Here is a 15,737-nt window from a genome sequence, read left to right as displayed (position 1 = left end):
TGTGGATATTGATAGCATTCTTTTTACTGATACATGGTAATCCTGTATCAGTGCATATTCATATTTTACTTTTCTAAGAAGCGGTGTGCTTGAACCTCTGTTCTGTTGAAGACCAGTGCTGCGGTGAATGCAGAAAAGCATCTGTGGAGTGGAGGATGCTAGAAGGGGGCAGGGATACACACGGAAAGCTTTGTTAACACCAGTCATGCAACCAAAAAGCTCACACCACCTTACACTTCCCTTGGCAGCTCTCCTAACCGATGCTGGGCATCCTGGGATTTGTAGTTTTAACTTTATCTAACTGGTGAAGAGAGTTCTTCTGTTTCATTTCTCTGATCTTTAGAGGAGTTGGGCATCCATTTTGCCATGGATGTTTGAGATGGCTCTTTATTTCTTCTGGATGTTATTCTTGATATGTGTAGAAAATACTTCGTTCCAGCCTGTCATTTTTTAACCTTGGAGCCTTTGCTCTACAGGTATTTTATCGGTTTAGATCTATCAACATTTTCTTTTATGGTTCCTGGGTTTTGCGTCTTGTGCTTTTCTTACTCCAGGGAATAAAGATATTAGCCTTCATTTTAATAAAATATTTTCAGGGTTTTAGAAAAAGTATAGTTGATAATGCATTTGAAATATGTTCTGTGAATGGCATGTCGTAGAGATGTCATTTTATAGTTCTTACTTTATTCCAACATCACTAATCAGTTTATTCCTTACTCACTAACTTGAAATACTACACTTATCATAAAGCAAATTCCCATATCAACACAGGTATGTTTCTGGGTGCATGTTTTTATTCTTTAGCCTGTGGATAAGGAGCATTCTTCTGTAGAGTGGGGTGCATATGCACAGTATTAAACACAGTTTTTACTTTTCTAAGCAACATATATAGTAAATCCTCAGGAATCTGGATAAAAGCCAGAGTGGTAGAGGAAGGAGGACATTAGTAAAACCAACCAGCCAAAAAACCCTGAAATATAGTGTGGCTTAAAAGAAAATATTTATTTAGGTTCTCATTATCACAGAAGTTAAATTAAGGAAAAAAGAAGACAGTGTGTACTTGATCCACTTTTGTTTCTTTGAATCTTTCTCCTAATACAGAAACGTAGTAAGCCCGTGGCATCTACTCCGTCACAGCCCAAGAGCCTGTGAGGGGCACGAAGCATAAAGCAGTGCTTTTTTTTCCCGGTCTATTCAGCAAGTTAGGCTGGTCACAAAGGGACGATTCCAGCTGGTGTTACGGTGGTCTGAAGGTTAAAAGCAGCTGAGGCATTTTTTTTTTTTTCTTTTAAGATTTTTATTTATTTATTTATTTGACAGAAATCACAAGTAGGCAGAGAGGCAGGGAGAGAGGGGGGGGGCAAGCAGCTCTCAACTGTGCAGAGAGCCTGATGCGGGGCTCGATCTCATGACCCCGGGATCATAACCTGAGCTGAAGGCAGAGGCTTTAACCCACTGAGCCACCCAGGCGCCCCAGCTGAGGCATTCTTAAGAAAATAAAAACCATAAGTAAATCCACCTGTAGGTACCATCTCAAGTTATTCTCTTGTCTGTTGACATCGTTGAGCTTTCTGATGGGCTACAACTTGTGAATCAGCTGGAGATTGGTATCGGGACCTGTGACACACAGTTTTGTACCTGAGTGCCTGGCTTCTTGAGAAATAGCTTGCCCTTGGGAAGTGTTGATGCCCTTTCTGAGTATCCTAATGACCACCCCTCTTGAATCTTTTTTTTTTTTTTTTAAGATTTTATTTATTTATTTATCAGTCAGCAGAAGCACGGGGAGCAGCAGGCAGAGCAGGCAGAGGGAGAAGCAGGCTCCCTACCGAGCAGGGAGCCTGATGCAGGACTCAATCCCAGCACCCTGGGATTATGACCCGAGCATGACTGAGCCAAGGCGTCCCTTGAATCTTTTTTTTAGGATTTTATTTATTTATTTGACAGACAGAGATCACAAGTACGCAGAGGGAAGCAGGGGCAGGTGGGGGAAGCAGGTTCCCCACTGAGTAGAGCCTGATGCGGGGCTCGATCCCAGGACTGGGATCATGACCTGAGCCAAAGGCAGAGGCTCTAACCCACTGAGCTACTCAGGCGCCCCTTGAATTATTTTTAAAAACCAGATTTACACAAGATTTTACTGTGTTTAAATTTTATTACCAGCCAAGGGTTAAGAGGCACCCCTGAACATCGGTGATTATGTGAGCTAATCTTCGCCATCCTGAAATGCAAAGACTGTAGGCCTGTTCACCTTCTACTTTGTTCCTTTTCGGCCTTTATTGGCTTTGGGGTTGGACTTTTCACTTGGTTGAGTTTATTATTAATGTCCCTTAACTAACCTCTCTTATCTCTGGGAGAGAGGGAAAGCACCTGGAAAATTTGACCTGTTCCCAATCTAGCATGCCGAGCTGCGTGCACCGCGCCAGTGAGCCTGCGTTCCAGGGAAGCAGGACTGTGCACTTTAGTAACTGCCGCGTGCCTCTGTCCTTCGTCACACTTCCTGCAGATAGTAGTTGTGTGCCAAGTATCGGGAGGTACACGGATGATTGAGAGCCCATCCTCTACGGAGCTCAAACTCCTACTCTGCTTAAGTGAACATGATGCTTCTCTTTGCAGTTTAGTACACGTTTTTATGCTGATGGCAGTGGTTATCTGTGTTTGTTTGCTGCTTTAGGGTGCGTGAAGGAGGATGGTTAATGTCAGATGAGACCTAAATAGAATATATGAACACTTACTACAGCCTATCGGCAGTTTTAGGAGAAATACTGGGCCCCTGCAGAGTATAGGAAATGAGAGCATCGGGGCGCTTGCTCCTAGCTGGTGGCCCAGTAGGTGACACTTGCCGTGAGCCTGATTTCTTTTTTTCTTTAGGGGAAGCTGCCCACGAGGATCACGGTTCCACTGTCTGTTATTAGCCAGCCTATGAAGGGCAAAAGTGTGGTCACGGCCCCCATCATCAAAGGCAACCTTGGAGCCAAGTAAGTGCTGGCGTGAAGGGCAGGGCTTCCACATGGCTCCCTGCCACACAGGGGAAGGGCAGCTCGTGTTTCTGGGGCTTTTGGATATTTCTCCTTTCTTGTGCTCATTAACATTTATCGAGTACCTAGTATTGTTTTTAGGCACTGGGGAAACAGAGCCGTGATTAAAACAGACAAAAGGCCATGCTGTTTTCAAGCTTACATCATAGGGGGAGGAGTGAAATGATGGAGTAAAATACCATGTAGCATGGTGAGACGTACTATGGAGAAAAAAGGAGGGGGATGGGAAGTGCTGGGATAGGTTGTGCTGGTGCTGTGGCTCAGATGGCAGTTCGCAGTGTGGGTGTTAGGGAAGGCATCATTTTGACACTGAGCTCTGTGTTACAGTAGTTCAGAGGAGGAGGACGACTTACTTGGGGGCTTTGTGTGGTCCTGACCTAAACAGGGATAAGGGGCATGATGAAATCAGATAGTCTCAAGACAGCTGTCATGGAGAAGAGTTTGTTTTCTGGAATGCACATTTCCCTGGAGTCCTGTCCATTATTTCTCCTGATCTGGATACAGTGTCAGAGCCGTTGTATTCAGAGCACTGAGGGCCTTGGAGCTTTATGGGAAGCCTAGAAGCTAGGAGAAAGGTGGTCTCACCAGCTGGTTTCCATTTTAGTCCAGAATGCAGGAAGTTTCGCAGGACTGCAGATCTCCCTGTCACCCTTAAGCATGCGGCCTGCTTCTGGGCCAGAGGTGACACCTTGCCTATCATGATGCCTCACCCCTGCTTTCCCTCCACAGCCTCAGTGGGTTGGGCCGCAATATCATCCTCACCACCATGCCGGCGGGTACTAAGCTCATTGCTGGCAATAAGCCTGTGAGTTTCCTCACTGCACAGCAGTTGCAGCAGCTTCAGCAACAAGGTCAGGCCACACAGGTAAGGGCCAAGGAGAGCTGTCGGCCATACCAGACTTCTCTCCCTGTCACTTTTTCTTTGCAGCTGAGGGGCTCATCTGTGACCTCCTAACCGGACGTTCTGTCTTTGTACACAGGTGCGCATCCAGACTGTCCCCGCATCCCATCTTCAACAGGGAACAGCTTCTGGTTCCTCCAAAGCAGTCTCCACTGTCGTCGTGACCACAGCTCCATCTCCTAAACAGGCACCTGAACAGCAGTGATTCGGGGAGAGACAGATGGCGTCCGTGCACGCACTCACGCATGCCCGCCTGGTTTGCCCTCCTGGCTGAGACGAGGGGAGCTGGGAGGCGGCGGCGTTCTTCTCAGCTTGTCTGGTTGGGGAAGGCCGGCAGTGGCGTGACGGCATCCGTGGCCTGGAATCTGCTGCCATACTCCACGGTGGAGCACTCCTAGAAAAGTCCCCGCCAGACTTCCTGGCGCTGTGCGGTTGCGATCGGGAGAAGCTCCTCTGCAGGGTGGCGTGAGGTCATTGTTGTGCCACACGAGCCCCAGTTCTCTTCCTAAGAGCCAGACACCAGGGGCAGGTTCATAGCCACAGAGTGTGCAGACCGGCAGGAAGCCATGTTCTCTGTGGGGATTGGATTTTCTAGCTTCTGCTCTTCTCTGTGACTAGTGGTCTAGATAGGAGTTTTGTGTCCAGAAATTTTTATGTAACTTATTTTTTTAAAGAACCTGTTGTACATGTTTATCCAATAGAAACTTGGGCTTTAGCCCTCTCCCCCCCGCCCCTCAAACTGAGGACTTACTCTTGACCATAATGAGAGAATCGCAGGATTCTTAGTAACTTGGTGGCTGACATGATCACTGCATAGTAGTGGGGAGGCTCCAAGGTGGTCAGGAACCCTAGGGAGCGAGAGAGTGCGGGTTCCCTGAAATGGTATGAATTTGGCACCACCTCATAGAGATGAGGCATCAGGATCTTGATTGTGGTCCTTACCTTCACCTGCTTTGTCCTCCTTGTCAAGCCTGTTCAAACCAAAGTCCAGAGTCAGTGGACAGAGTAGGCAAGTGCCAGCAGAAACGCTGCTGTCGCAGCTCCGACGTTATTACGGTTCAGAGATGATAGGTTTGCTTTGCTCCAGAGCAAGAGTCTGCAAACCACAGCCTCGGGGCTGGCTACCTGTTTTTGTAAATAAAGTCTTATTGGAACACAGCCTGTGGCCATTTGTCTCTGTACCATTACCCATGGCTGCTTTCAGTGAGAGGCAGACCTGAGTCATTGCCATAGAGTCTCTGTGGCCCTTAGGCCTAAAATACTTATATCTGTAGGCCCTTTAGGTAAAACTTTGCTGACTTCTGCTCCAGAGTAGAGACAGCAAGAAGAGAGTGGTGTGCACACCCTGCAGCTCGGTCTTAGGTCAGCTGGGATTTACCAGTCTTCTCATCCTGGCTGTGTCACCAAGCTCTAGGCAGAGTTCCGAACAATACTGGAAACTGTCAGAATTAAAGCCCTGGTTGTTAACAGCATAGGCCTCTTTTGTGTGGGAGCAGGGGTTGGATGGTGGAGCTTTCCTGCAGGGTCAGAGCTTCCTTGTCTCTCTTGAGAGTGTCCAGATTATTAAAAACGTGTCTTTAATCTGTGGAAATTCGGTGATGATCTTTTATGTGGTCTGGTGAGGAAGTGGAGTTAAGGCGCAGAAAATCTCAACAGCCTAGTTTAGAGGGGGTTGCTTGGTGGTGCCTAGTGATGAGATAGGCTGCAAAGGTCAGAGTGGCTGGTGGCTTTCTAGACCTCAGATTTGATTCTTAAAGCAGTTCTATAAAATAGACATTCTTCTCCCTCTTCTGACTTCTCATCCCTGTGACAAATGGCAAGTCTGAGTTGAGGTTAAAGAGAAGCAAGATGTACATCCAGTCTTCTGATTCTAAGTCAAGTATCCTTTTTGCTGCCTTCCCGGGGGAGGGTGGCTGTGATGTGTCCTGCTGAGAAGTGGGAACAAGTTCAAGTAACTTGTTCAAGTAACAAGTAAGGGTGGTAAGCCCCAGTTACAGAGTGCGGATTTGAATTGGCTGAAGGGTGACTGAGCTTTTGCTGGTGATCGGGGGCTGGCACAAAAGTCAGACTAGGAAGGGGAAAGGTAGGGATGCCACGAAGAAGAAAAATGGCCTTTTAGCTGAGTCGAGGAGAGGGCATCTGTTGTTTCCAGTCCTTTGATATTTGCATGTCATTGTTTCCTAGAAGAGTCCACCTGACAGTTTCTAAATGAGAAAATGGTAGACATCTGAGGGACCCTGTCTCAGGTCTTTATTGCTGGTTAAAACACACCCTTCCTGAAGTTACTTTTCAAGTGATTGTAGGAAAGTAGTTTGGACGTTCAGCCCCAGCCCTGCCTCCCTCTTTTGTTTACTAAAGTCACCTGGCCGTGTCTGTCTCCTTAGTGCCTGGAGACCTCCACCTGCGTGCTCAGAGAACAGGGACTTTTCAGGATGCTAGGGTAGGCCTGGGTCCCTGGTGAGTATGTTTCGGTATGGCCTGGCCAGTCGGTGGATGCTGAGGAATGGCAGCCCCTGCTGTAGTTGTTCAAGGGATGTGAGCAGCATTTGCATCAAACATGGTTCCTTGGATACAGACCTCAAGGGTCTTGTAGAGATGTGGGAGCTATGGTGGATACTTTGGGGGAACACGTCCAGAAGAACATACGGGAACAATTGAGCCTGTGTACCTAAGATTCAGAGGTTGGTACAGTTATTCAGACTGTGTGCCTAAGACTGACTTGGTGACTAGCACTGTGATGGGTTTGTATTTTGATACCACTTCTAAGATTTTTCTCCAAGGTAGATGAGTTCCATGAAGGTGCTGTGAAAGGGGCATCACAGTAATCAGTGTTTTCTCTCTGATCTTCACACCTCAGCCCCTCACTCTGGAGAAAATACATTTCCTTACAGTGTGCTGCACTGTCTTCGCCCCTTCCATCCGCAGAGGAGATCTTTACATGCAACTAACACTGTAAGTAGGTTCTTACCCCATGCCAGTCCCTAAGAAAAGAATGTGTTTTATGTTAATTGCCCATAATGGGTCCTCCAGTACTTACTGAATGGATGTTTGGGTTCCTACTTAGCAGGCAAATGGAAGTGGATCCTGAAAGGCAACCCACAGGTTCTCTTCTCATAATTAAATCCCAGTTTCAGGTAGTTAATTTTTAACCCCTTAGTTGTGAACTCAGTACTGAAGTGCTGGATAACCATGGGAGGTCAGCTCTCACGTAAGTGCATTTCTGCCAGAGAGCGCACAGTGCTTCATGTTGAAGATCTCTGCTGTATTTGTATGAAGTAGTGGTCTGAAGTAGTGGTCGTGGGGAGGGGGTCCTCTGTCGAGAAGTAAGCTGGCTTTGTAATCCTAAAGGCTGGCTTTGCAACTTTGTAGCTCTGTGACCTTCAGCTCATCAGCTTCTCTGCAGAACCAAGTGTGCTTCCATTACACGTGGTTGTGCAGGTCACATGGGAGACAGTGCCTTTCAGAATGAGGGGAGTGCTGTACACACAAATGTTACTGTTGGTCTGGAAGACCTTTCCAGCTTGTCCTAGCCCACTTCTGTCAGTTTGTGGAACTTAACTCTCTGTGTTCCTTTGTGATTTCGTGAACTTTGTGCTTCCTGTTCTCTATGCCTGGAATGTGCTTTTTCTACAGGGCAGACTCCCCATCTGCTCCCTCCCTCGTATTTCACGGTAGTTGCACTTACCCCTCATGGCACCAGTCACTCTGTAGGTAACTGGTTGCATATCTCTCCCATTAGACTGAATTCCTGGTTGGACAGGTATCTCCGTGATCCTTCCAACCATTTCCATGCTGGTGCAAAGCAGATGTTTAATAAATATTCGTTGAAGGAAGTTAAAAAACAAGAAACATCCAGAACCAACATTACAGTATTGAGACTTTACATTACTAGTTCAAGATCCACATCTTCTGCAGGATTCTTACCCTCTGCTTTCAGCTATATTTAAATTCAAGGTCTTTAGTAACCTGCCTTTTTCTCTCTACCTCATTATACAGACTTCCTGTTAGCATCTTCTTATTAGAGTACTTTTGAGGACCCAGAACATCTATGTTCCAGCTCTCAGCTGGGCCACTAACTAGCTTCCTAATTCAAAAAAAAGAAAAAAAAGTCACCTTTGGCCCAGCATCATCACTTATCAGTAGTATTGCAGTATTGTGGAATATTAATGGTTAATTAGGAAATGTTTAACAAGTAATATTTAAAGTACCAAAGCTTGTGAATTTTTACTTAAAAAAAAAATGTGCTAGAATTGCATCTTTAAAATAAAGGCAGTCTTGTTTACTTAATTTCTGCTAAGAAAGTACCTGTTTTCTTGAGAGAAAAAGGAATAATTTATCAAAAGCAGTATTTTCTGTTGGATTCATATCCTGGATTCATCCATGAGGCCACATCCTATTCTGAAACTTTCAGAGTCTTTGATTTCCCTTCATATGGGAACATAAATAAGGGCTTGTTGCTTCATTTTTCTCTATGAAGGATACCATAGCAACAGAGACCTTAGTTTAATGAGAAGGTGCGAATGTATAAACCCTGCAGACCACAGCAGGCACTGAAAGGGAGATGAGCTACCTCTTTGCACACTCTGGCATGTTGTACTCAGAGGGGCACATCCACCCCGCACTGGTGACGGGTGGCCTCCTCTCATTCCTCATCCGAGCCACTCAAGAGGGCTGTCTGGTAAGTGTGATCTGACTTCAGCTTCTGAATACCAATGATTTCTCCTCCGGGCCTCTTTAACCGGGTCAAATGGCTGTAACAGAGCAACAGTAAAAGCACATGACATTAGCTCTGAAGTCCCTTGTTCTCTCAACCAAGGACATTAAGGCATCCATTGGTTCTTTTTTTTTTTTTTTTTTTTTTTTTTAAATATTTATTTATTTATTTATTTGACAGTGAGAGATCACAAGTAGGCAGAGAGGCGGGCAGAGAGAGAGAGGAAGGGAAGCAGGCTACCTGCTGAGCAGAAAGCCCGATGTGGGGCTTGATCCCAGGACCCTGAGATCATGACCTGAATCGAAGGCAGCGGCTTAACCCACTGAGCCACCCAGGCGCCCCCATCCATTGGTTCTTAAAGCATTTTCTTTACATGTCTGTAAAATACTGTGACTTTCTGTATATCTCACTTCTTGGACACTATTCACTGGTAGATGATTAATAATATTTAATGGTTAATGTCATAACAGACTAAACATAGGTCTCCTATCTCCCATTTTATTGTTGCACTGGCCAGACAGTAGAACTAAAGGGAAAGTGTGACCTTAAGCTCCCTTCTGTTTGGTGTGTGTGTGTGTGTGTGTGAAGTCTATCTGCTTTGGGGAGGGAGATTGGAAACTAGAAAAAATGAGGGGCAGCTACAACAGGATTAATTACTAGCATACCCCAAAAATCACTCGCTTCACAGTTCAAGGCCCTGTCTGCTGCTGACTCAGTGGGTGACTTCGATCAAGTTACTAAGTCTTTGAAGCCTTGGTTTCCCCATCTGTAAAACCTTACAGCACATACTTCATAAAATAATGAGGATTCAGTGGGATAATAGACGTGCGGTTCTTACCGCAGGGCCTGGGACAGTGAGTACCGGGGAATGGTCAGCTATTCTAGTAACCTCTGACGAGCACTTGAAAGCGCGCCTGCTGTTACGGCACTGTCTGATTGCCACATCTCTGGGAAGGAGGAGGGGCAAATCCAGGAATAAGGTGATGGGTTCAAAACAATGGCAGAGTGGCATCTGCAGTCCAGTACTGATGCCTAATTCAGAGTTTTCCTTCAAGTCTATCAGAACTGCCTTTAAAACCTGGGTCTGTTGGGTTACTATGACAGACAGTCCTTTAACTTCTCAGAATCTCACCACCCTTATCCGCAGCACTGGGCAGATAGTTGGCTCTCAAGAAGTGGTACAAGTTAGCACTGCTTAGTTATGGAAGCTCAGTCACTGGAAATAAAAATGATGTAGTGTAATGGGTTTTGGGTATAAGAGGTTGTTAGGAGGAAAAAAACTAGACAGAACTTGTCTTCCCTTGGACTTACCAGAAAACGAGCGAGTAGCCGATGGCCACAATGCAGAGGGCAGCCAAGTAGTGCCAGCAGAAGCACATGGTGACGAACATTAGGTTTGCGTGATCTTTCTGGTCCCATTCGGGTCCTCCAAAAGGTGGGAACAGCACAAACCCGATCTGGTGGGTTATACAGAGAAGCTGGCCTTAGTTGCTCCTGAGAAGCGAGCCCACTGCCTCCCCACACTCCCCCCATTGTCCAGATCTCCCCCACTCGGATCTCCCCCACTGGCTCATCTTCCTCATACCTATACTGGAGGCAGAGAAAGGCAGGAGGATTACTCTCTGGGTGTAGCATGAGCTTATTTAAAGACAACATTTCAGGACATCCATTTCAGGCAAGTGGAGCCTGTAACAGTGTCTGCACCACAGGGCAGATGGGGTGTTCTTTAATATGCTCGCTCTGTGCTGTGTGGTTCCGCCCGTTGATCCATCAGTAAGATGCTACCGGATGAAATGACTTAAGGGGAGGGTAGGCATGGGAAGAAAAGTTGCCCTTCAGAGCTCTTCCTGTGCTGGCCTGGCGGGACCTGCCTTACACGAGCTCAGCGTGGCACCTGGAATCCATGCGTGTGAAGAGCACCGTTTTTCATACCTGCCAGAACCAGGTGCCCTGAAGAATAACGAGACTGGTTCGGAAGAGCTGCAGCACGATATTGTCCCGAAGGATCACCTCTACGAAGATGCTGAAGGCCCCTCCGAACACGGCGCACAGCAGGAGCGAGTGGATATGCTGGTCCAGGGGTGGGCGGTTATGGACGTGGTAGTAGAAGAGGAAACCTGCACAAAGCAATTTCAGCCACCACGGATTCACTGCTTTCTGCTCCAAAGGCTTCATCTGCACTGTTCCCGTTCCTAGAATGCCCTCCTACACCTGTCTCAAAGCTTGATCTTTTTCAGCAGTTAGGAAGTCAGCTGATACAACATTACAGGGCTATAGCAGATTGATTTTGTGTTATGTACGAAGTGGATCTGTGCTGCAAAGGATGGATCCTTTAAGTAAATGCCTTCATGCAGCTGCGTAGGTGAAACAGGTTGCTGATTTGTGACAAGACTGTGCGTGTGTATTAGAAGTTCAGTTTTGCCCTCATTCAACCTTTCTACTCCCCCAGCCTTCTTGAGGTACGGAAGTAGGGGAGGTTGTTGGATTACAAAATGCTTTTTCCTTATCCCAGTTAGTGTGAGTTCTGTGGGGAGAAGGGGAGCGAGGATTGTGATGGAGTCCAGACAGGAACACACTCCAGGGTGGGAGGTGGAGTGCAGTTTCTCTTCCCCGAGCAGAGGGAGTTCTGATGCGGGGTGGCATCCGGCCAGGTTTGGGAGAGCTACTGTGTGTGTGTGAGTGTGGATGTGCACACGTGCAACCATGATCGGGGAGGGGCTAGGGAGTTGATGCACAGAGAGTTCCAGAGACTTGGGCTAAAAGCCTTATGTTTTCATGTGCTGTTTTACGGACTACGTCCCCTGTATCATCCAGAGCACAGGACCCAGTCCTGTTCAGGTTTCTGAAATTCAGAGATTGGGGCTTTCTGGGGGAAAGTTACTGTATTTGCAGTATTTCTGGTCTTTTTATCCTGATCCGTCATAAACACAATTTGTCAGTCTCTTGCTTTGTTCTTTTTCCCATCCGCACCACTAAGTTACCTTCGGTGAATGCCGCCACGGCCATAACCAGTCTGTCCAGCCCCAGGGGAACATGGCTGACGAGGCAGGTGAGCAGATCCACGATCCCCGAGACGGCGAAGAATAAGTACATGGTGCTGTGCTGCCAGTTCATTAACTTCACCCACCCGCTTTCGTGGTACAGGTGGAGGTGGGGCCCGTCGGGAACAAACTGCTCTGCCAGGATCCCTGTGGGGGATGAGAGCAGAGCATGAGAGGGAGGAGGAGCTCAGCACAGACGAAAACACCCTCAGGTCATGAGTGAAGTTGAGACACGAAGGTGAAAGTGGCCCACACTTCACTGGGCCTACTTTGCTCCCTCAGATGCAGCTATTTCAGTGCAAAATGAGGCTTTTGCCGGGGAACCTGTGTGGACATCTTGCCTTTTGTTCCTTTGGGGATGGGCTGCGGAGAGGAGCAGCAGTAGAAACAGCCACACAGGTCCCCAGGATATTTGTTTGGTGACTGAGCTGAAAGCAAGGCACAATTACTTCGGTGAGAATGTCGCTGATGCATTAATCTTTGGGCTAAGTGAGCAGTGAAGGAAATCCTGGAACGAAACCATTAGGTTGAAAATAAGGGGACCTGAGCAAAGACACACTGGTGGTGGAGATAGTGGAGTGTGTCTGAGGGGGTGAGGGGGGAGAAGCAGCTCCCGGTGCGTGGTCATCAGGGCAGCCTTCGAGTGAGTGGTTTTCCTGAGCACAGAGTGAGCTCTGTGAGCTGTGAGCCCTTCGCGTAGCTTTCGGTCTCCGTAACCTAAATACTGGGAGAAGCAGGTGGAGGCACGTCACCGGGGATTCTTTGTCTTAAAAGAGGCAACCCTTTGAGACAGTGGCTCGTAGTTCTTAGCCCTCCTACTTCATCATCTGTTCTGGAAGGCAAAAGATTGGCCTTTATGCCCGGTGCCCAGAACGTTCTTGGGGCCTAGAATAATGCTTCATGACAACATTCTGGACCCTGTTCCCCAAACGTTTTTCCCTTAAACCCAGCCCCTTCCCAAATTTATATGTGAAGGGTCAAGGAACTGATGGCAAGGACCGGGGGAAGAAGTCCCCCTGACACTGGAATGGGAGCTCTGGGAGGGCAGGGACTCTGCTTGGTTCCCAGCTGTATCCCCGAGACCTGGAATAGTGAGTTCCTGCTGGGTAGGAGCTCAGGAGATCTCGCTGGATCGCAGTGGTTTTACCCAGCGAAGAGGCCAAAGACTTTTCTACCTCTTTTTCTAGGCAACACTGATGCTGTCTTTAGCATTTAAGTTGTGTAGTTCCCATCACTTCTTGACTCCAGAAAGATGAGATGCCCGAATGTCTGCTTGGGCGATGGGAAAACCCAGCGGGGCTGAGCAAAGCAAGCAAGGTGCCTCCGCACACTCCAAGAGGGGCTGCTGGTGTTGCTTCAGCAACTTCTGAGACGCTGTGGGCCTAAAATGAGAAGCAGCAAAACGCAACTGCAGAATGAAGTCCCCTGTTACCCCTATGATGGGCGGATCCTGAGGAAGAACACTTTTTTCTACTGTTGGCACTGCGGGCCCCTTCTCATGTGGCCATGAGTGGAGTGGAAGGGATGACGAGTCACCATGGAAGTGCGTGGGTTTTGCTGGAACAGGCACAGTAAAGGAAAATCCCTTTCCAACAGACCTCTGCTGGCTTTCTTCAGTCTCTTCCCCTGCCTCTCTTACTAGTCCTCTAGCATAAAGTCTCTGTCTTTGTGATTGCTTGAGATATGGGGATGGAGGATATGTCAAGGAATTAGGTGGTAACTACTCTTGAGATTCTAGTGGAGAGACAACTGAAAGGAAAGATGATTTTTCTAAACTCCATTTAGTACTTCCCTAATTCATGTACATGAGCTTACTCTATTATTTTTTCTATTATTTATGTTTTATCTCTTTCATCAAGTAGGTCTTCTATTCCTACAACCTAGACCTATGTCCTTCTAGGGCAAAGAATGTTTATTTGGTAGTTTCTCACAGCGCACTATGGTGTAAAGTGCTATTAACTATTAACACTGACGAAACTTGGATCACAATAGATACTATAAAATATTTAGTGGTGCACTGAAAATCCTTGTTTTGTTAACTGTCAGTGGAAACATTCCATTTCACAGAGTCCAGAAAATGGGTTAAAGTGGCTGGGTGTGGTGGGGAGAGCCCTGGACCAGATGACCCCCTTCTTACCAATGACTGAAAACAAGGTTCTGATTGCAGCTTCAATGATCTCGAGACGCTGTTGGTAACGAGTCAGTCGGCTGCTTTTCCCCTTCTGGTGAAAGTATATCAGCGGGTACTTTACTGACCACCACAGCCCAACTATCAAGAAGAAACTCCCTGGGAGAGCGTGGCCCTTAAAGTTCGCCATTGTGTTCTCCGGCACCTAAGAAAATAGGGGACAGCTGTCATGTGGCTGAACGAAGAAAACAAAAAAGGATATTTTGGCAGGAAACACGATATGTGACTGAGAATTCCAAATCATATGCCCAGGGAAGAAGGCCCCCCCCCATTCTCATGGGCAGGCGTTCAGCAGATAAGACTTCAAGGGCATAACATGAAGGCTTATTTTATGAGAATGACTATTCCAACCCTGGCCGTCAGGACTTCCACCCCTGAGCACTGGCTACATGGTCTGTTTCACATCTGATGCCCTTACAATTGAGCATCTCATCCTTCCTTAAGAACTTTCCCAAGTTTTAAAAAACCCTTATCATTAAAAACAAGTCAAACCATATTCAAAAGGCTTCTAATGGAAAGCAGCAGCCCTGTGACCCTTCCCTCCCCACCCACTAGTGAAATCACTCTGAACCCTTTCCACTATCTCTTCTGGTATTTGCCTGTAGGATTCTCGTGCATTTGTGCAGGCTCCCATTTGCTCGTTCGTCTCCATGGGGCCTTGTCTGCCAGCTTCCTGGAGCTCTCCCTCCTCAACCCTCACGGGCACCGCAGTCACATGATGTTCATTTGCTTCAATCATCGGTTTCATTATTATGGCTCTGTCGATCCAAAGTCCTTACCGCGATTGATAAGCCCTACATGATCCCTGCTATCCCTTTGACCTCTCCGACCCACCCCTCCAGCCCCACACCACGGGGTCCCTTCCCAGGCCTCCATTCCCAAGCACAGACAGCTCCTGCTTCAGGGCTTGAGCCGTCTGCTGTTGCCAGCAGGCTTTCCACAAAAAGCCAACAGGTCTCCCTTCATGTTTCTCAAGTCTCCATTCAAATGTTACTCTATTCCCAGACTACTTTGTGTAAAGTAGCAGGCACATCCCATTTTTCAATCCAGGTATGCTTTTTAAAAAAATTTATTCATTGTATGTTTATTATTTACAGCTAAGAACTACCTACCAAATGCTATCCAGCTATACGTCTAAATTTTCTTTAGAAACATGGATCACTATCTGATATTACATATTGATTTTTTTTTAAAGCATCCAGCTCTATCCACTGGAATGTAAAGTCCCTGAAAGTAGGGATTTACTCTGTTTTGTTACTGCAGTTAGCCCAGTGCCTACAGGGGGGCCTGAGTAAGCACTCAAGCATTTGTGGAACAAATACATGCTCATCCAAGTAGTATATTACAGGGTATGTTTTCAGCATTTTTTTTTTTTAAGAGCTGTTGTAGGTTTACAGCAAAATTGAGAGTAAGGTAGATTTTTCACACAGCTTTTGCCTGCACAGATGCATAGTCTCCCCCATTATGGATATCACTCACCTGAATGGCGCTTTTTAAAATTACTGTTTTAGTCATCATACAGTACATCATCAGTTTTTGATGTAGTGCTCCATGATTCATCGTTTGCATATAACACCCAGTGCTCCGTGCAATCTGTGCCCTCCCTAATACCCACCACCCGGCCAACCCATCTCCCCTTCCCTTTAAAACCCTTAGTTTGTTTTCTGGAGTCCACAGTCTCTTATCATTCATCTCCCCCTCTGATTTCCAACCCCTTCATTTTCCCCTTTCTTCTCCTAATATCCTCGACGCTATCCCTTGTGTTCCACATATAAGGGAAACCATATATTGACTTTCTCTGCTTGACTTATTTCACTCAGCATAATCCCCTCCGGTTCCACCCATGTCGATGGAAATG

General features: G+C 46.8%; 2 protein-coding genes across 7 annotated transcripts in view; one reads left to right on the top strand and one right to left on the bottom strand.

The window, feature by feature from the left end:
- The window catches only part of NFRKB (nuclear factor related to kappaB binding protein), a 40,990-nt gene extending 35,896 nt beyond the window's left edge, over positions 1-5,094 (top strand). For all 4 annotated transcript variants that reach the window (XM_082683948.1, XM_082683946.1, XM_082683949.1 and 1 more), the window contains exons 25-27: positions 2,869-2,975; positions 3,765-3,900; positions 4,016-5,094. In XM_082683948.1, the coding sequence (XP_082540074.1) occupies positions 2,869-2,975; positions 3,765-3,900; positions 4,016-4,141 (369 nt within the window). In that variant the 3' untranslated portion in view covers positions 4,142-5,094. The remainder of the gene's footprint in view (positions 1-2,868; positions 2,976-3,764; positions 3,901-4,015) is intronic.
- A 2,626-nt stretch (positions 5,095-7,720) lies between these two features.
- Positions 7,721-15,737, bottom strand: part of TMEM45B (transmembrane protein 45B) — a 33,987-nt gene continuing 25,970 nt past the window's right edge. For all 3 annotated transcript variants that reach the window (XM_082683957.1, XM_082683956.1, XM_082683955.1), the window contains 5 exons: positions 13,829-14,024; positions 11,632-11,838; positions 10,583-10,767; positions 9,962-10,107; positions 7,721-8,687 (listed from right to left, as the gene is read on the bottom strand). In XM_082683957.1, coding sequence (XP_082540083.1) covers positions 8,579-8,687; positions 9,962-10,107; positions 10,583-10,767; positions 11,632-11,838; positions 13,829-14,009 — 828 coding nt within the window. In that variant the 5' untranslated portion in view covers positions 14,010-14,024 and the 3' untranslated portion in view covers positions 7,721-8,578. The remainder of the gene's footprint in view (positions 8,688-9,961; positions 10,108-10,582; positions 10,768-11,631; positions 11,839-13,828; positions 14,025-15,737) is intronic.

Source organism: Mustela nivalis, assembly GCF_964662115.1.
Source record: "Mustela nivalis genome assembly, chromosome: 9".
NCBI lineage: Eukaryota > Metazoa > Chordata > Mammalia > Carnivora > Mustelidae > Mustela > Mustela nivalis.
This window is presented reverse-complemented; position numbering and strand designations above follow the sequence as displayed.